This window comes from Populus trichocarpa, chromosome 3 (assembly GCF_000002775.5).
Source record: "Populus trichocarpa isolate Nisqually-1 chromosome 3, P.trichocarpa_v4.1, whole genome shotgun sequence".
NCBI lineage: Eukaryota > Viridiplantae > Streptophyta > Magnoliopsida > Malpighiales > Salicaceae > Populus > Populus trichocarpa.
In genome coordinates this window covers 13,132,908-13,152,310 of record NC_037287.2, presented here as the reverse complement: position 1 = coordinate 13,152,310, position 19,403 = coordinate 13,132,908, and the positions used below count along the sequence as shown (strand labels likewise).

At 33.9% G+C, this 19,403-nt stretch overlaps 4 protein-coding genes across 14 annotated transcripts; all 4 read left to right on the top strand.

Moving 5' to 3' along the window:
- Positions 1-492: 492 nt before the first annotated feature.
- LOC7479200 (uncharacterized) lies at positions 493-4,354 on the top strand. 6 transcript variants are annotated; one of them, XR_008058755.1, is made up of 9 exons: positions 493-807; positions 927-1,055; positions 1,212-1,251; positions 1,876-1,951; positions 2,039-2,239; positions 2,412-2,618; positions 2,701-3,066; positions 3,163-3,906; positions 4,007-4,354. XR_008058755.1 is itself a non-coding variant. In XM_024597534.2 (8 exons), exons 1-7 carry the CDS (start codon positions 765-767, stop codon positions 3,025-3,027), a joined length of 1,023 nt encoding a protein of 340 aa, XP_024453302.1. In that variant the 5' UTR covers positions 493-764; the 3' UTR covers positions 3,028-3,066; positions 3,163-4,354. The 6 variants fall into 6 exon arrangements, 1 of the variants encoding a protein (XP_024453302.1); XR_008058756.1 differs by having other exon boundaries at positions 494-807; positions 2,701-3,430; positions 3,509-3,906; XR_002980942.2 differs by having other exon boundaries at positions 494-807; positions 2,701-3,906; positions 4,007-4,055; positions 4,144-4,354.
- Positions 4,355-5,177: 823 nt separating this feature from the next.
- LOC7479199 (peroxisomal membrane protein 11B) lies at positions 5,178-6,186 on the top strand. Its single transcript, XM_002304374.4, has one exon. It carries the CDS (start codon positions 5,359-5,361, stop codon positions 6,040-6,042), a length of 684 nt encoding a protein of 227 aa, XP_002304410.1. The 5' UTR covers positions 5,178-5,358; the 3' UTR covers positions 6,043-6,186.
- A 4,575-nt stretch (positions 6,187-10,761) lies between these two features.
- LOC7479198 (cell number regulator 6) lies at positions 10,762-14,434 on the top strand. Of its 6 annotated transcripts, none has more exons than XM_052451708.1 (5): positions 10,762-10,931; positions 11,156-11,260; positions 11,567-11,681; positions 13,068-13,333; positions 14,032-14,434. In XM_052451708.1, exons 2-5 carry the CDS (start codon positions 11,156-11,158, stop codon positions 14,248-14,250), a joined length of 705 nt encoding a protein of 234 aa, XP_052307668.1. In that variant the 5' UTR covers positions 10,762-10,931; the 3' UTR covers positions 14,251-14,434. The 6 variants fall into 6 exon arrangements, with proteins under 6 accessions (XP_052307668.1, XP_024452068.1, XP_024452067.1 ...); XM_024596300.2 differs by having other exon boundaries at positions 11,119-11,260; XM_024596299.2 differs by having other exon boundaries at positions 10,762-11,029; positions 11,119-11,260.
- A 1,178-nt stretch (positions 14,435-15,612) lies between these two features.
- LOC7479196 (dynein light chain 1, cytoplasmic) lies at positions 15,613-17,494 on the top strand. Its single transcript, XM_024596686.1, has 2 exons — positions 15,613-16,138; positions 16,989-17,494. Exons 1-2 carry the CDS (start codon positions 15,836-15,838, stop codon positions 17,166-17,168), a joined length of 483 nt encoding a protein of 160 aa, XP_024452454.1. The 5' UTR covers positions 15,613-15,835; the 3' UTR covers positions 17,169-17,494.
- Positions 17,495-19,403: the final 1,909 nt, after the last annotated feature.

The following is a 19,403-nucleotide window of genomic DNA, read 5'->3' as shown; positions in this document are numbered from 1 at the left end:
TAATTCAAACTCTTGGAATTAAGTTACTAGTTGTCCACAATTATTAAATTCATAACAATTCTGTTTTTAACTCTTTTTTTAAAAAAATTATTTTGCGTTTTTTTTCTAGTCCGTATTTACCGCTAGTTTTCGTTGTAATTTTTAAAATTTATGTGATGCCACATAATGTGTAGGTAATCTGTTAGTTGATTTTATGACATGGAAGGAAAATATTAATTGACTTTAAGAGGTAGCATAGAATAAAAAAAACAATAAAAAATATCTTTTAAGTACTTGGTATTAAGGTTAAATATGTTTTTTTTTAATTAAAATTTAATATTTTTGTTTTAAATTAATTATTTTTGAATTTTTTGATATATTAATATAAAAAATAATTTTAAAAAATAAAAAAATATATTATTTTAATATATTTTAAAAAAATACTTTAAAAAATAATAATATTTACCGCAATTCTAAACATAACAAACAGAAACAAAAGGGAGAGAATAATTTCCTTAAACCAGAACAGGAATATACTATACTTGTCCCCGATCTGAAGTAAGGCATCAAAGCTCAAAGGCACCCCCACTCCATCGTCTCCCAAACATATATCATAACAACATTCCCATCAAAATTCAAAACCAAACCCTAAAAATTAAAATTCAACTTCAATCCTCAGAAAAACCCAAAAAAAATTTATAAACCATTCAACGTAATCTCTTTTATTTTGCTTTAAAAGAAAATAAAGACCTGTTAATTAGCCCAATTCCCACCATCAGCAGCTCATGGACCTTCAACGCGCTATGCTAGATGAACTCATGGGTGCAGGTAATTAAAACCTAATTTCTTATTCGAAATCTGCCAGATTTACAAAGCTGTGATTATTTGATTGATTGTACGGCGCTGTTAATTTGTTTAAAAATCTGGGTTTGTTTGTTATGTCAAAGATCGTAATTTGACGGAGGAAGAGAGAAAAGATTACAAGGAAATAACATGGGATTCAAAGGAGGTTTGTGCCTATTACATGGCTCGGTTTTGTCCTCATGACCTCTTTGTCAACACCAAGAGTGATCTTGGTAAGTTATTTTTAGCTTTATTTGATCAATTTTGATTGGGTTCTGTTAATTCCAGCTTGTATTAAACTCTTGGTATATCCGTGTCTGAGTTGTCTTTTGGTGATATTTTGATATCTTTCTCTAATTGGTTTTTGTTCTTGTTGTTTTTGCTGCCAGGACCATGTGATAGAGTTCATGATCCAAAGTTGAAAGAAAGGTAGGTCTGGAAATTTTATTTTGATTGCCAATGCTATGAAATTGCTGCGTTCTATTTCTGGTGTGTTACTGACTACAAGCTCCCTGTGGGCCTAGTGCCTGAAATCAGAATGAGGGTGGTTTTTGAATGATTGTTGATTTATTGCAGGAACTTGTCCAATGTTATGTTTCTTCTTAATTGTTGAGCTTTGTGTCATGTCATTTGATTCAATATGCTTGTTAAACTAGCTACTTCCTGATATTGATGTGTTAGTTATTAACATGCTTGTTTATATGAGACTAACTGCTTCATATGTGCAACAAAAGATGTATCTTGTGTTTGCAGAACACTGTTGGTGTGCTGTCTTTTCTACTTGATGTAACTGAACTAAACTGTTCAGCAGGTCCTTGTAAGAAGAGGAGCATAATTTTTCCAGTTCAAATTAGTCTGCAGTGTCAGTGATTTTTACATAAAGCCTTTTGGTTTTATTTTGTTTTGATGCTTGTTCTCGCAGTGCATGATAGATCCAACTTAGGTGTTCTATCAAAGTTTGGTTGGTCTTCCTCACCAGAATTTACATATACTCTCTGCATATGTACTCAAACATGGTGTAATGGATTTTTTTTAATTATTTTCTGACTTTAGCTTTGAGAAGTCCCCAAGTCATGATGCATATCTTGCCAAATTTGAAGCTGAACTTGCTCTGAGATGTGAGAAATTGGTAGGTCTCTTACTTCTACTTGTTTGGTTGCTTGTTATCTGTGACATGTAATTTTACATGTTTCCATGTGATCCTTTTCTTCCATAGGTTATGGAATTGGATAGAAGAGTTAGGCGTGGACGAGAACGCCTAGCTCAAGGGGATGAACCAGTAGCACCTCCTCCGCTGTCAGCTGACAAGTCTGAACGGTTATCCGTGGTGGAAGAGAAAATAAAAAACCTACTGGTGCAAGTGGAAGCCCTTGGTGAAGTTGGGAAGGTGGATGAAGCTCAAGCTCTTATGAAAAAGGTGCTATGACTTTATTTATTTCCTATAGTTCCGTAGCAGATGTGAAAATAACAAAGAGACAAAAAAATGCATTCGTGCTTTTAAGTTGCAGTTCCTTCTTGAAAGTGTGATATTGTGTTACTCTTACATTTTTTTCCCTCTGAAATATGACATTTGGTGACTCTTCTAACAGGTGGATGAACTCAATGCTGAGAAAGCACTGATTCAATCCCAGAATGATAAAGTATTGGTGGTTCCACAGGAGAAAAAGATGGCTTTGTGTGAGATTTGTGGTTCTTTTCTAGTTGCGAATGATGCTGCAGAGAGAACTCAGTCTCATGTCACGGGGAAGCAGCACATTGGATACGGGATGGTCCGGGATTATATCACCGAGTACAAGGTGAGTTGCACTTTGTATTAATCCAGCATGCATCATGTTTGTTTCTTTTTAGTCTACTGAGAATGTGGAATACAAATTGCAGGAAGCTAAGGAGAAGGCAAGGGAAGAGGAAAGACTAGCAAGGGAAAAAGAAGCCGGAGAACGGAAGAAACCAAGGGAGAAGGAATATGAGAGTAGTAGTAGGAGGAGTGATTCAGGTGATAGGGATCGGTATAGAGAAAGGGAGCGGGACCGGGACCGAGATCGTGAAAGGTCAAGGGAGTGGAATGGTAGGGGCAGTCGAGGTGATTGGAGGACTAGGAATGGAAGAGATGGTGGGAAGGATAGGCATCGTTATCGGAGCAGGTCACGTTCCCCTGTTAGGCATGATCGCAGGAGGTCACCTAGAAGTCCAGTTCGCCCATATTAGAGGATTATGTTGATATATATCTGAGTTTAAAATCATGAGGTAGACATTTTTAATCTCAAAGTTTCATAAACATGTGCTTTTGGAGTCTCACGTCAATTGTCATCATGAGTGAATTTTTTCTTTGCTATCTCACAGCTTTATTGAGAGTTTTCCTCTCTTTCATCAAATATTTTTAGAGGAGGAAAGGTTGGAGGTAGGTATTACTTAATGCTGTCGTGACTACTTTATGGTTGAACTATATTTTTTTTATGCATTTGTCTCTGTAGCATTGCTTCAGAGTCTAGTATTTGTCTTCTATCTTTCTTCATTGATGTTCTCATGTACTTAAGAGGACAGATTCAAAATATGTGCTTGAGTGACACTGCGGCTGATACTGATGATGGTTTAGTGTCTCAATCTCGAGGTAACAAATAAATCTTATTTTCTAACAACTCGCGTCGATAGGTTGACCTATCCTTATCGTAGACTTTTTTTTTTCCAGAAACCCAAAGTTGGACTATTTTTGCTTGCAACCATTGCTTGTTAACTAGACAGGGAAAGAAATTTGGGAATCGCAATCCCCGGTGCTATTAACCATGTCCCATTTCAAGTCAGCTTGCATTTCATTGTTAGCTCATTGATGATCTAGTAAGTAGGAAAGCTCAAATCCCCACTTATTTTGCCTTTGCCATTGTCATATGAAACTCAAAGTGACTGGGTGGTGTGAGCGCTTTGCAAATAAATAGGCAGTCTTTGAGGCCAGCTAGATTGTGTTTTTGGGTGGGTGGATGACCAGGAAACCTTAACTATTCAGTTTCATGGGATAGCAGGTTTTCGTTTTACAGAGTAGTGGGTGCCTTTGGAGTAAAAATTTCAAAAGCCAGGATCGGCCAAGTATAGGTAACTGCCCTTTACATAGTATTTTTTAGAGCTCAGATGTCTCTTAAAAACTCAATTGTTTGAACAGTATTTTTTATGCTTGCTTGAAAATCTACTTCAGTGGACTGGAATCGGATGCACTTTAACTTGAAATGGTGTGGTACCTCGAGGTAACTTAAATCTATATGATATATCAAATAGCATATTTCTGTTCCAGCCTGCAGGAAAGACATGTAATCGGTTGAACTTGGATGGCAGAGTTGCCGGGGGTAAGTAAGGACCTGATGTGATTTGGGGATGTTTTGTGCATGGGAATGGGATATTAAAATCTGGCTGGTGCCATCTTATTGAAATTGAACAATGTCAGATTGGAAAATTTGTAATGACAATTTGCGGTTGGAAAGTTTTGCGACCTTGCATTGCTTGAACTAAACTAATGTTGTAATTCTAGCATATGGATTTTGTTTCATTTGCCAAGCGTCATATCATTTCGAAAGCTTATGATCAATACATTCCCTTGTACAACTTTCTGCTTGAGCTTGTCCGTGATTTGGTGGGGGTTTTTTTATTTTTTTAAAATTGAAAAGTGTAGGACGTAAGTTATTTATCATTTGTCACGTGTAAGCAGCTTCATCTTTTGTTAAAATTCCTTTTGCGTGATGGAAGGTCGTAATAAGCTGTTGCCAATGGCTGCATGCTTTAGCCCTTGCTGGCGCAGCGCTATTGATTTGTCTTTTGATGAGATTTGTGACAGCCGTGCAGAACTGTAACAGTTGGACTTGAATGTAAGAAACAAAATTTTATTTACACCTATTACTAGTCTGAAGGGAATTCAGACAGTGATTTCTTCAGCTTCAGCCAAAATTGTCTATGGAATTGCCGATTAATCTGCTCAAATAATTGCCAGCTCCGTTATAATAGATGATTCTGCGAGTTTGCACGTCTTTCTGCTGAGTATAAGCAACCCGGTGCCATACAAATAAGTTTGTCATGAAAAACTGTGTTAGTTACTCGACTCTGTTTGCTAGGAAAGTTTATTTTAGCTCGTGGTACAGAGGGCTTTTATCCATATCCTCTGTTTTTCCATTTCTTCCCTCGAGGGAGATGTGACGATTACATTGGGGTTCTACCTCGCTCTTCACCACAAAGTCCGGTATGACCGAGTTAAATCATCACCATTATTGTAATTATGCAACATGCAACAGTCAACAGAAGCTTTCATTGTACACAAGACAGGGCCTACAACTAGATAGCATACAAGAACATTAGTAACACAAGAAAACTAACAAGGTAACGGGGAGAAAAACAAGTCCAACCGCTTGTACACCTTACAGTATTTATCCATAAACGAATTTATATGTGGCTCTCGTTTTTAGTTTTTCATAGCTGCCAAACTCTGCCAAGAAAGCAAATGAATAACTTTTCATCAAATTCATCACTAACACCAACAGCAGCCATTAGAGTACTTCAACCATGAATGACACAGTGGACAGGCTGGTCATCTTTCTAGCAAAGAGAGATGGAATAGATAAGCTTGTCAAGACTTTCCAGTACGTGTCCAAGCTTGTTCGCTGGCAGGTAGAAGCCACCCATCCAGACGTTGCACGGAGATTCCAGCAATGGGAAGTTGCTTCTGGCCTTGGCAGGAAAGCCTTTAGAACCGGCAGGTTTCTCACCGGCTTCAATGCTCTTAGAAGAGGCCCTGGCTCAACCCCAACGTTTAAGATCCTAGCTGTTCTTGCTAATGCAGGAGAAATGGTCTATTTCTTTTTTGACCATTTTCTTTGGCTATCAAGAATTGGAACTCTGGACGCAAAGTTGGCCGGAAGGATGAGCTTCATTTCAGCATTTGGTGAGTCTTTTGGCTATATATTTTTCATCATAGCTGATTTTATTATAATAAAAGAAGGACTAAAAGAAGAGAGAAGGCTCTTAACTTCTTCAAAAGAAGATACTTCGAAGGATGCGACAGAGAGCCTAAGGAAGATCAGAGCAGACAGAGTGATGAGGTTGATGGCCGTCGCGGCTAACGTTGCGGATTTCATTATTGCTCTGGCAGATATTGAGCCCAACCCATTTTGCAACCATGCTGTTACTCTTGGTGTTAGCGGGTTGGTCTCCGCATGGGCTGGTTGGTATAGAAATTGGCCCTCGTAAGAGAAATTTCTCAAGTCACCGCTCAAATACCTATCTCCACCAAGACTTGAACATGGAAAAAGAAAAGAAAGAAAAAAAATTCCCATTCATGTTGTAGTAGCAATGTAAACTATACTCTTTTATGAGAAGATTTCTTGCATCTAAGTGCTCCATCTTATCATCTTATTGGTTTATAGCTTTACGATGAAACTTTCTCAAGTCGCAGTTCAGTTCAAATTCACAGCAGCCAAGTCTTCAAAACGGAAAAGTTTTCCTTTATGTTGTCGATCTGGAAATTGTACTTTCCTGTTATCATTTTGGAGTAACATGGTTTATGTCATTAGAGTTTGAGCCTTAGGGAAGTTGAATTGATTCAAATTTGTTAAAATTGCCATGTAAAACAGAGAGCGATCAGGTTCAATGAAAAAGAACAGGGAGAGATAGACCTGCATTGCCACTAAAAAGGGCAAATAAAAAAAAAACCTCAATTCCTTCTTATTTTAGCTGCTCTTGGCTTGCTTTTACCATCTTTATTTCTTGTTTCAAGTAGGCGAAAGCAAACATGATTGGTTAAGGGATTGTTTGGTGTCATTTTTTTTTCAAAACACATTTAAATAAGTCAAGAAAACTTTTTATTTTTATTTTCAGTAAATGAGAAAAGACACTGGTTTTCGAGACTTTTGAAAAACATTGGGAGTGATTTTTTAAGCTTTCAAAACTTATTTTTCACATTAGTAACCTATGATTTTAGTGCCCGTTCTAAAATGTAAATTAGATTGTTTTTCAAAGTGGTTTTTTCACTTAAAAATATATTAAAATAATTTTTTATATAATTTTTAAAAATTTATTTTTAATATAAACGCATCAAAATGATCAAGAAATATAAAAAAATTATTTAAAACTAAAAATTTTTAAAAATATAGTTGGATCACAATCTTTAATAGTTAGATGATGATTCAATTATTAACCTAATTAGTAATTATCACCCGAGTTTGGGATGTTAGGATGGCTTGGGATCGAGTCTTTGGCACTCACGGAATGAGCCAAGATTGAATCTAGGATCTTTGAGGTTCATGCAGGGACTGGATCCAGAGACTTAAAGCTCATCATAACCAGGTTGGAAGAGTTTCGAGTTCAAGTTGGGAATGGATTTTATTTTCTTTTTGGCATTGCTATTTAACAATGTTTTTTATTTTTTTTCAGTTTCAAATTAATTGTTTTATATTTTTGAATTATTTTGATATGATGATGTAAAAAAAAATTATAAAAAATTATTTTAATATATTTTTAAATAAAAAATAATTTAAAAATAATATCTATCACATTTTTAAATAAAAAAAATCTTAAATTAATAACCGTATGCTTGGGCCTAGATAAAGATTAGGTTAAATATGTTACGAGTCAAGATCAGTCCATTGAAGAATCAAGTCGGGATTGAATGAAGGATATAACCTTACCTTGAAACTTTGATTAACATGAACTATCTAACTAAATAAGTACATTTCTTTAAAAACATCAAAACGAAAAACTATCTAACTAAATAAGTTTTTTTTATATAAAAAATATAGAAAAAGAAAAAGAAGATGACATCGAAACGGCTCCTAAAAATATGATTTACACTTTGAGAAATTTATTAAGTTTCTCTAAATATGTGTGCCTTGAAAATCACCCAGAAAGTGTGCTTAGTTTTGGTTCATGTATAAGCTAGCTCGAGATACATCTTAACATTAAAAAAATATTAATAATTTTTTGTTTAAATCAGAACAAAAGTTAAATAATTATTTACTTTAATTTTATGTGTTATACTGATGGATGACGCATTTTTTTCTCAACATCAAATAAAAGTGCAACCGTTATTAATATTTTTTTATTATCAAGAAAAATTTTAGCTGCACATTAAAAAAAAATTATATGCATTTAATAAGATAAATTAAAAATTATATAAACTATTAAATGATAATATATATATTGATGAAATTGTTTTTTTTTAAAAAAAAAAGGTTTAAGTATTTGTTTTAGTTTGGAATTGGGCTCCAAAAATTTTAATTTGTTTGAATCATAAAAACTATATTTTATCTTGTCAAACTAATCATTAATTTAGTGTCAAAATCTATTATTGATATTGTGAGAGCTTTATATAGAGCAAACCATAATAAAATATCAAGTTCAATCTCAAGTCAATATGAAGATTAAAATGAAAATGAAAAAAAATCAAGTAAAAAAACAAAAAAAAAACATTATGGATAATTATTACAACATATAGTGGAGGATTGTGTTTGTGTTTTTTTTTTCTATGTTGCATCTTTATTATTTTTTTAATATTTTTTTATTTCTTATTTCTTGGTGTTCATTATTGTAATTGTTATTTCATGGTATAACTATGGTTAATTTTACAAAACTAAATTACAATTATTAAATAAAAAGTAAAAATACCCAACAAAGAAAATGAAAATGAAAAAAAAAGTTTGAAGGACCCGTCAAAATAATAATAATAAGGTGATTGGCTATTAATATAAATAATATTTCCACCCCAAATTTTTGAATATACAGTAGAATAGCAAGATATAATTAACAAGAATCATACTATTATGATTACTTATGAATAATTATTAATAGATAGCGGTGGTATAGGAAAACATATTTATATATGATTATTTATAATTAGTAATATTACTATTATAATTATTTATTAATTGATAGCGGATTTTTTTTATTTTACAAAACAAGCATCTATAATTACAAAACAATATTTCCTTAATTATTTTTAACATCAAAGATGTGTGCTTTATCCTCTGACTTTTTATATATAGACCTCGAGGTAAGTATTTTAAGGATTCATTAAATTCTTTTACAGGTCGATGATGGTCGAGGTGTACTTTAAAAATAGTTTGGAAATTGTTTTTTAAAGTGTAGTTTATTTAAAAATATATTAAAATAATATTTATTTTTAAAAATTTATTTTTAATATCATTATGATTAAAAAATACAAAAAAAATCAAATTTTTAATAGACACATGGCCAATCACATTACCAAATATGTTTTTAGTTTCAATTAATGTGAAATATGATATGATATAAGATACCTCTTTAATTTTTTATTTTTTTTAAATATGTATAATTTTTCTTCGAATAAAGGTTTTTTTATTTTTTATTTATTTTTATTATAACAGCTAGATAGAATTAACAAGTAATCTTACTATGATATCTCGAGCAATTAATCACCATAGAAACAAAAATATTTATGATTAGTTAAAATTAACGAGTAATCTTACTACCATGATTATTTATTAATGGATCTAGAACTATAAACACAGTTCCTCTAGCATCAAACAACCTGATTAGATTGAAATCCCTTGATAATAGAGATTAACACAATCCCATTCCCTGGAAGGTGCTCTTGTCCTTTTAAAGATTTATTTCACTGATTTAATTAAATCGTCTCGTGTTCAATAAATATATTGTAATTTTCTAGGACGGTGATATTCTTCTCCATCAATTGTTATCCACGCTCCTTTATTATTTCTATCGATACCAAAATATAATCTTGTCTAATAGTCATTTACATCACATAAATAAATCAAATACTAAAATAGCTTATTTTTTATTAACATTTTCGTAGATCCTATTTATTAAAAGCTTTCATCTGATTAAAAGCGTGGTTAGTGGTTACGGTTGCTTTTTAAAGTATTTTTTATTTATAAATATATTAACATGATATTTTTTTATTTTTTAAAAATTATTTTTAATATTAACATAATAAAATAATTTAAAATATATTAATTTAAAAAAAATAAAAAAACAAACAGAGCTGTGATTGTAGAGTACGCCGGAAGAAAACCAGCCACATGCCAAATATTGGTAAATTTATTACCACCAACTCACCAAGGACAGGTCAAACTGCAAGACCGTTTTTCCTGAGAGAAAACCAAAAGACAGATATTATAAACAACCACTGGAAAGATTTTTCTCTCGATACAAAACAGGATGGCGCAACACAAAAAATCATTTAAAAAAAAAATATTAGCACTTTCAATTATAATTTAAAAAATTTAGTGAAATAACATAGTTTATATATATTTCAATTAAAAAATATGACATTTATAACTTGTTATTATTTTAAATAGCAACATGAAAAAATTATTAAATAGGCATGAGAGAGAAGAGAAAGAAAAAAAAAAGATTTTATAGACACATAAAGTCCTGATTACAACACAACCATTATCTTTAGAAAGATTTCATCGAGATAAATCCAACAACAATAAAAAATATTATCAACGATAATTTGGGTGGGCCATACTTGACATAAAAAACAAGTGAGTCATCTGTTATCTTTGAACAAGTGTGGCATACATGGGTTATCGTTGTTGATCTTTCTTGATATCATTAAATTCATCTCATTGAAATATTTTTAATGCTACTAGTGATGTTATAATCAGAATTTTAGTGAATGTCTGTAATTTTTTTTTATTTCTTTCATTTTTTATATTCATTTAATAATATTTTTAGATATAAATATTCTAAATAACAACAAGTTATAAATATCACATTTTCAATCATGATATATATAAATTATGTTATTTCATCAATTATTTTTTTAATTATATTATCTCATAAAAAAAAACTAATAAGCAAAAATAGCCAAATAAATCATAAAATATGTAACTCAAGGGTGGGAGGCACGTGGCATGTTATGACAGCTGATTTGAATACGAAATCAGGGAAATAGCAATAACACCGCTTTCCCTGAATAATCCAGTCTCTCACAAATACAAAACGGGTTAGAAGTAGGGGGAAGTTGACCTTCTAATATCTTTACTCTGAAGCCCCCCACCCCACCTATTCCTCGATCCAAATGTTTAACAATCCTTCCCCCTTGCCCTTCACCAAATCTTCCATCTCCATCTCTTTTGGTAATTAATCCTTCGCAGATTTGGTTACCGTTTTCCCCTTCTTCTGCCCACATATATTTCTTTCCGTGTTCGTGTAGTGTTTGCTTCTAATCTCCCGAGTTTAGTGTTAGTCAAGGTTCATTTTTTTCTTCTTTAAAACAAGTTTGGTTTCTTTCTTGATCGGCTTCTTTTAATTTGCTTTTATCAGAGACTAAACAGAGGTTTCCTGGGTTTTGTGAGATCAGATGGCAGAAGGAAACGTTTCAAGATATGTGAAGTTAACAAAAGAACAAACTGGTGTAGAGGAGATTAAGCCTGGTGAACTAAATCAGCCCATTGAAGTTCCTCATGTCTCTCTCTCTCTCTCTCTCTGTTTTTTTCTTATTTTTCTTATCTCAAATTTTATCACCCTTTTGTTTCAAGTCTTGAGATTTAAGATATTTTAATGTTTCACTGTCATATGCGATTGTTTCAAAGTTTAGGATTTGCACCCTAAAAGGGTTTAGCTTTTCAACTTCGATCTGATGCTGTTGTATTTGCTTCTCTTGAGTCAAATTATCACGCGTTTTCTTATGTGCTTTTTGAATGCTCAGGCTGAATTTGTGTAAAGATTGGATCTTTTGGATCTCTGAATTTTTTAATTTTTGGTGAGGCAGTTGGAAGTTTGCAAATGTAATGAATGTGGGCAACCTTTACCTGAGAACTTTCAGCCTCCAGCAGACGAGCCTTGGACTACTGGGATTTTTGGATGTGCTGAAGACACTGAAAGCTGTAAGTTCATTTGTAATCTAGCATTATATAGTTTCAAATCAATGTTTTGTGATGTGGGTATATCATATTTGGATATGATATGTTCACAACTTTTCAGAGATGAATTGCTTCTGTTACTATGATTTATGAGGTACTTTATATTTTTATTGAAAGTTAGAATTAATGACATGGAGATATGAAACTAACTAACTTGATCTTCTTTTCCCTCAACTCAAACATGCATGAAATAAACGGTAATTATCTAGTGCATGTGATAAACCATAAATGGCTTTAGCCAAATTTGAGCCTGTGCTCATTGTGTGTGCTTGAAAGGAAAGTCATGGCACTTTTTCTTGAAGATCATGCTCTAGACAATATATGAACATTCCTTTCTTGATATATATCCTTTAGCTAATCGGGAACTTTATGCTCAACTCTGTGAGAAATAATTTTATCAGATCAGAAATTTTCTATTTGCACACATGGTAGCCCCGTTTATGATTTGAATGCAGGCAGTTCACTTGTTTCTGTTTTTTGTTGTTTCCTAAATAAATGATTTCTTTTGTTTTTTAATTTTTAATTTTCTTCTCATTTTTCTGAAATCCTTGTCGATATAAAATGGAGTTCTTTACTTTTTCTAGTGCAACTTTTCCCCTGGTGTTATTTCCCCATTGTTGTTAGCAGAGTAAAAATAGTTTTTCCCCAACTGTGGAACTTAGATGCTTGGATGCCATTTGAAACCCTTTACAGATTTTACTATAGGCACAGTTCAAATTTTCAATTCATTTCAAGAACATGGTTTTAGAAAATGATTTTGATAGACCAATTGACTAATGAGATTTTGGAAATTAATAGTTAATGTGGCCTTGTGTTTTTGCCACTTGCCGTAACCAATCAAACTTTCAGGTCTAATGAACTTCTCAATACTGAATAGGAACTCTATCCTGAAGTTATGATCTAGTAAAAAACTGAAAATAGTTGTTGATTAGAGTTTTATGCATTGAATTGGCAAATGCAATTTACAATTTTGAAACTCAAACATATATTTTTCTGTTTTCCCAGTTTTTTCTTTCCTGTTTGAAACAAAATATAATTGAATATGACAACGAAAGTTTCATGGATGATGTTAATATTTTTTTTTTGTCATAATTAACAATGTGGTAATGACATAGATAGGACAAGGCTCAATATTTTGAATTCACATCTTATTTGGAAAGGTGTGGTTGGCTGTCACAAATTTTTGCCGTTCCTTTGTGAAGTGGATGATATTGTCCTCCAGCAGCGTTATGCAATTGATTCTCTTGTAATTCTTAGTCTTATCAAAATGCGCGTCTCCTTTTAGGGTTTTAATTGCTTATTTATGCAAGGACTGATGGATTAATTCCTTCTTGTTTTACACCTGAAAAGGTTGGACAGGACTATTTTGTCCTTGTGTTCTATTTGGTAGAAATATTGAGAGCTTGAGAGATGATACCCCCTGGACTACACCATGCGTTTGCCATGCCGTTTGCGTTGAAGGTGGCATCGCACTGGCAGCAGCAACAGCTGTCTTCCATGGCATTAACCCAGACACACCATTTCTTATTTGTGAGGGTTTACTTTTTGCTTGGTGGATGTGTGGCATATACACTGGTCTTGTTCGACAGTCTTTACAGAAGAAATATCATCTCAAGGTAATCCCAATTTTCTCTATTTTCATGTTCATGTTATGAATTGAAGACAGTAAGGATCCTCAACACACTGTTAAGGTTAAAAAAAGCATAACATGAACATTTTGTAGATGCAGACAAGATGACTGCTTCTGGATTCCTTTAGTATTTTATGGGACCACTTAATAATTTTAGGAGTTGTAACACATGGAACACTGTAATTGTTGCTATTATTCCTTGAATGACTTTGGTATTTCAATGTGCTTTCCGATGGTGCAAATTACTTTTTTCAGCATACAAGTTTGTTTAGTTCATGATAAAGTGTGCTGCTGGAAGTTGATGTCAAATAACAAAAAATAATGAAATAGTCATCATATAATTTTTATGAACTTAAAGGATATTTTATTCCTTCATGATATGGAATTTTTTTTCTCCAATTCAAAGCTAATGATTTCAAAAGCACCGAAGTGCATTAAATTTTAAGCTTTTGCAAAAAGTTTGTCAACTGCTTTTCTCCAGTTAACCAAAATTATGCGGTCTGTGCTGCCAAACAATCAGCATGGCTTCCATTGTGCTACCTAATGAAGCCTTGATATTTTGAGGGTTGCTACAGTGCTGATGTTTTAGCATTGTCACATTCCTGACGCCTAAAGCATAGCCCCCCCCCCCCCCCAAACAAATGTTTAATTTTTACTGTTTACTGACTATTGTTTGGATTGCAGAATTCACCTTGTGACCCATGCATGGTGCACTGCTGCATGCACTGGTGTGCTTTGTGCCAGGAGCACAGGGAGATGAAGGGGCGTCTATCAGATAACTTTGTCATGCCAATGACCATCGTCAATCCTCCACCTGTTCAAGAGATGAGTGCCACCACTGAAAACCAGGATTCCACTCCATCCTCTGAAAAGAGCACCAGCTTGGAAATGCAGCCTCTGTAAAATCCGTTCATACAATAGTACTAAGGAAGCGAATTTGATCTTGAAACTAATTTTTTTGTTTTTACAAAGAATTTCGTTGCACAAGAAATTACTGTACCCCCTTGTGTATTAAAAGATTCAGAACAGTCATACAGTTTTACCCTTGTTGATACTTTTTTGTAGAGTAAAGTTTACTTTTGATTGATGAGGATGCATTCTCATTCAGCCTCTCTGTTTATACATCCATGTCCTTTGGACTTGGTGATATATATGTTAGTACCTCCTGGTTATCGTGTTGAACCAGCAAGAGTTGCTTCCACAGCCTCAGCCTCAGCCTCGGGTGTTAGAATATTGCGCATTTAGCTTTTTTTACAAGAGAATCTGTGGTTGAATTTGGTGATTGGTCAAGTAGTTGAGCATTTGATAAGCAGGTACCAAAGTAAAATCTCACATGGAAGGATTGATCATTGAACTAACAATCTACACGTCGAACACTCCACGAATTAACCGTATAGCACCGCTCCTTTTGGATGGTTGCTTTGCCATTCTTTTACATGAAGGAGCTCTGCAATGCCTCCAAAGTGGATGGAATCATGCGTATGGTTGGTGTTGCCGGCCCTCTACTTTCTGATTACTGAATAAATCAAACGTATTCAGTGGCCTAATAAAGAAAAGTAGGACCCACAAATGATAGACACGAGTTACTCTTATCACAGCTTCCAAAGCTGAACCATGGACTGTCCTAAAGCTCCCCTTCCCCCAGTCAGTTTCCATTATTTATCACTGTTAGGTCCTTTACCACTGCATGATCTCTCTATTATTTTGCGTAAAATGTAAGCCTGTTTCACTTATTTGTCTCTTTCAAAACCAGAATAAGGGGTGTTTCACATGGTTTTGCTTTTATTTTTAAATATTTTTTAAAAGTGTTTTTTTGTTTAAAAAAATATTAAATTATTATTTTTTTAGTAATTTTTAATGATTTTGAAGTATTTATTTAAAAATAAAAAAATATAATTTTTTTAATATATTTTCAAACAAAAACTATTTTAAAAATATTATATATCACAGTCCAACATTTACTTCGATTAAAACAAAATATTTGTCCTCCGTCAAGTCCTAAACGTTACTAAGGCTACAAACAAACTGCCCTAATACCTACCTATAATTATAATTTTAAAACTTAACTGGGGATCTACTTGAGATAAGAATTGAGTTACAGATAATACTTGAGTTACAGGTGAGAATCGACTAGTCAAATGAGGTTTATATATATATATAACATTATTTTAACAAAATTATGATTAAGTTTTGATAGTTACACCCGAATCAATCAGGACAACTTAGGTTTTTAACCAAGTAAATCAAGGTTTTTTTTTTCAATCTAAACTGTTCCACCCCATATCATTCAGGTACCCATATCTACCTGCTGATCCGGTACAGATTTTAAAACAATGCCTACAACTCATCTCTCTCTCCAAGACGTTGTGACTGTCCAGGCTTGTACAACTCTCTCTCTCGATCTCTCCCCAAGACATTGTGACTGTCCAGGCTTGTACAACTATCTATCTCTCTCCCCAAGACATTGTGACTGTCCAGGCTTGTTTCCATGGAGAGACCACAGTCAGAGACTGGAAGGAGGAGGAGAATGGAAAAGAATAAGGAAAGGGTGCAGTTCCTACCTCCTGGGCGTATGTTACCGGTGCCTCCCATGGTGGGGCCACCAGCAGCAGCAACCAATGAAGTGAGGCTAGCAGCAATAGCTGTCGAGTTGAACATACGGCTGAGATCAGCAGACATGCCTGGTGCAATGCAAGAGCATGCATTTAGGTTCAGTAGAGCACTCCTTGATGCTAATAATCTCGAGAGCAAGAATCCCAATCCTACTCATATCGCCATGAGTCTCAAGAAGGTATGGAGATTTTCCATGGATTCGACCTTGATGATTGTACATAAAATTTGCTTCTAATACAGTCCAAGTTTTTTTTTAAGCATAGTTCCAAATATGGCATCATTCTGATTAATGAACAGGGCATCTATTGATACTGCATATGAATGAACACTTCAATTTGTTGGTGGAAGAACAGTAAATCTCCCTATCATAAGTTTATTACAAGACTTGATAGCAAGCAGAGAGGCACAGATAGGTCAAGTAACCATACCCCACCTCTTCTCTATCCCTTCTAATCATGTTGATTCATGACATGAAAGAAGGTTGTCCCACTAACTGTACTCATGACTAGTGAGAGTACTCATAGCACCCGAGTAATTTTTCAGGAAAATCTACGATGACTGTTAAGTTGAGATTTAATTAACAAAAATAGTATTATGGTTGCCAAGTTATTTATTATTATTATTATTATGGAGCTTATAGCTTTGTTGTTTTTGTTTAAAAGCTTGCAACTTTATTAACTTTTTCAATAACACATCAATTCCTGATGTAAAAGATTTTAGTTTTTTGTCATTGCACTAAACAATGTATCTTGATTTCCATACCGATTATACCATTGATTTTGTTTGAAATTTTTAGACAACTGCGCCCTATGTGTTCAAACCTTGTTGAAATTTTATTAACGTGGCTGGGTTGACAACAACCAAAAGTATTTATGTAATTGACCTTAGTTGACTTGAACTTTTTCTCCCCTGCCTCTTTTCTTAGCAATTCGATCCTTGCAAATGAGCATATACAAGGAAGTTTTGGCACTGCTGTTGTTCATTAGTCCCTTGCCTCTTTTTTGTTTCCTTTTCCTTTTCTTTTTCAGGAGTTTGATGCAATGTATGGCATCGCATGGCACTGCATTGTTGGCAAGAGTTATGGGTCATTTGTAACTCACTCAAGTGGTGGATTTGTTTATTTTTCCGTGGACAACCTCTCCTTTCTTTTCAAGACCGAGGTCCAACCAGTGAAGAGGCCACCTCCATTGCGCAAGCTCGAGGCATAAAGTGGTCTTGCTAATTAAAAAAGTCTGCTTGAATTTTAGGTGCATGAATCTGCATTTTATGGACAAGGAGTAGGTTATGCCATGACTTATATTTAGGAACTTTTGTAAATTCAGTTCTGATGCTGTTTTAATTACTCTTTTCCTTTACTTTTCTTTGTGGTTTTAGTTTTTCATCGCAAGTAGCTAGATTTAGTCTCGAATAACATTAAAATATTGTAAATCCTATTTTAATTTGGATTCGGGTCTTACTATGTATTGGATTACCATACAGGAAAAACTAAGAACTACCTAAAAATTTCACAAATTACACTCTTTATTATAGTTTATTTGATCAGGATAACATTAGTTTCTCTCTGCTAAAGAAATATGAAGAACGATAAAGACAGTTTGCCAATTTCCTTCATGGCTATAGAGGCTGGTGATCTTGAAGGTGGCACAGAACCATGCAGAAGCAACTCTGCTTCTTCTTATACAGACACTTTTGCTGATTATATTTCTTCTTCCAGCTCGAACTCATCAAGTGTAACTGCTTATTGGGAATCCTGGAACTCTTCTTTAGAATGTGTTGATTTGGGATCAGAAACTGTTGTAGACAAGGAAGTTGTAACATGGGAGACCAAGATAAAGAAAGGAGATGTGGAGTCTTATAAGGAGGAGAGACAGAGATCAGGAGCTCCCTCTAAAGTTATGGCTTGTTTCAACTTTCTGTGGCTTCTATTCTGCGCTTGATAGGATTCTATAGGTTCTCTTTTCTAATTCTGTTCCGATTAGTCTCGACAAACTGTGGTTCCTTGTCCAGTTTAATTACTGGCTGTTCTGTCCAGGATCTCAGGCTTTAGGGTTTTTTTTTTAAAAGACAATTTTATGCCAGTTAGGTTATTTCTTTCTGCTTTCGTGGCTAGCCGCTGGCCAAATTTTTGCATGTTTTTTTTTTCTCGTATTTTCTTTTTGCACATATATATAAGAGTCAATATCCGATACGGAGATGAATCCTGCTGCTTCCAAGCTAACAAATCCTTTTCCCTGTAAGATAAGGAACAAGTGGCGAATGTGTATAAATAACTATAGGCTGACTATGCATAGCCCTATTAATATTTGCGTCTCAGATATTAATAAAAACATGGCAAGAGGAGGTCGCAGCTATGGAGGTGAATGTGGATCTGCTGGTGGTGCTCGTTTTCGTGAAGATTATACTGATTATCGCCTATTTGATGATGAACTAGGAGCGCAACCGATGAAACAATTATTTTCTTTATTCCATGACGATAGCATTGCGTATTCAGATAATGTTCCATTGAGCAGTATTGATGGTGAAGCTGGTGGCGCTTCTCCTTTTCCTACAAACTCCAATGATGCTACAAACAAGAAGGAACATGGAATGTGGTCTGCCTTTATGCAGTGTTTCGAGTTCTTAAATATTTTTAGCCGCTGATCAATTATTTAATGGAGAGGAAGAGAACATGTCTTTGCTCCCAATTCCCTCTTATATTTGTTAAGAGTACTCTTTATTTATTTATATTCTGCTCAAGCTATTGATGGGGAACGCTAATTTGATTTCATGGATCGTGCATGTCCAATGGTTTATGTTGAATAATAGTGTTTTTCTTTTAATTCTTGTTCATCTTACACATGAACTAAGTTTTTCTTTCTTTCTTTCTACTTGGGTGACTGTTTTCTTTCTTCTTGTTGCTATTGTTCTCTTCGCATAAAGCACTGACTGGTTGAATATGAAGTTCACTTTATTTTTTCTCAGCAATATGATATTTTTTGTCCAAATCCCATGCATATTCAGACTAAACTTCTCTTTAGTTGGGTCTAGATTCAAACTATCTATGCTCACGGCCTTTCTTTGGATTCAAAATCGGAGAACATAACGTGAGAAGACAGTCCATTTAACCCCGAGTCGATATTTAGGGTTTGTTTTATAAAACAGAGGATCATACTTGACAATTATTTTTTTTTTTTTTAAAATTCCCTTCTCTGATATATAGAACTGCATGTATATATAGAACTGCATGTTATTGACACTGAGGTTCAATAATTGGGACTAAAATTATTTTAGACCAGGACAATTGTGTTATGTTTAAAAATAAATATAAGTTGATGTGGGGAAATTTTCGCAAATACAAAGGGTGGCCATTGTATGAACTGCAGATCACGAGTATACTACCAATGGAATTCTACCACGGTGTAAATAGCGGTTAATTTTTTAATCATGGGCTTGCAACCCTGAAC